This window comes from Cystoisospora suis, assembly GCF_002600585.1.
Source record: "Cystoisospora suis strain Wien I chromosome Unknown contig_3752, whole genome shotgun sequence".
In the NCBI taxonomy this organism is placed as follows: domain Eukaryota; phylum Apicomplexa; class Conoidasida; order Eucoccidiorida; family Sarcocystidae; genus Cystoisospora; species Cystoisospora suis.
This window is the reverse complement of record NW_027156547.1, coordinates 2,979-3,313: the sequence shown is the minus strand read 5'-3', so window position 1 is coordinate 3,313 and position 335 is coordinate 2,979. Positions and strand designations below refer to the sequence as shown.

At 53.7% G+C, this 335-nt stretch overlaps 1 protein-coding gene across 1 annotated transcript; it reads left to right on the top strand.

Moving 5' to 3' along the window:
- On the top strand, nucleotides 1-335 carry CSUI_007212 (uncharacterized protein; the record flags this gene model as incomplete). Its single annotated transcript, XM_068067362.1, has 1 exon — nucleotides 1-335. A coding segment is annotated over one exon (258 nt), but the record flags the coding sequence as incomplete, so codon positions are not given.

The following is a 335-nucleotide window of genomic DNA, read 5'->3' as shown; positions in this document are numbered from 1 at the left end:
GCAACAGTTTGTTCAGATTGTGGGTCGAGCGTTGCCTCTTTTTTCCGCCCGCCTTGAGACCGTTTCTTGTTTTCTCAGCTACGAGGCACCTGATATCTCTTGCGGGCTCTGCCGAAGCGTTGAGGTTTTGGGATCACCGCGCCCGTGTATTCCTCAGACCTTCTGTGCGCGCATCTTTCCTCGGAGGTATTTCATCTACTTTTGCCCGTCTCTTTCCTCTTCCTCTCAACTAGCGACGTCGCGTTCGTCTTCTCGTTGAGGGCCTGGAGTCAGACACTGACGTTCCAGGACCGCCTCTCCAGAGATGAAGTGTCTTTCTTGTGGGACGAGTTCTC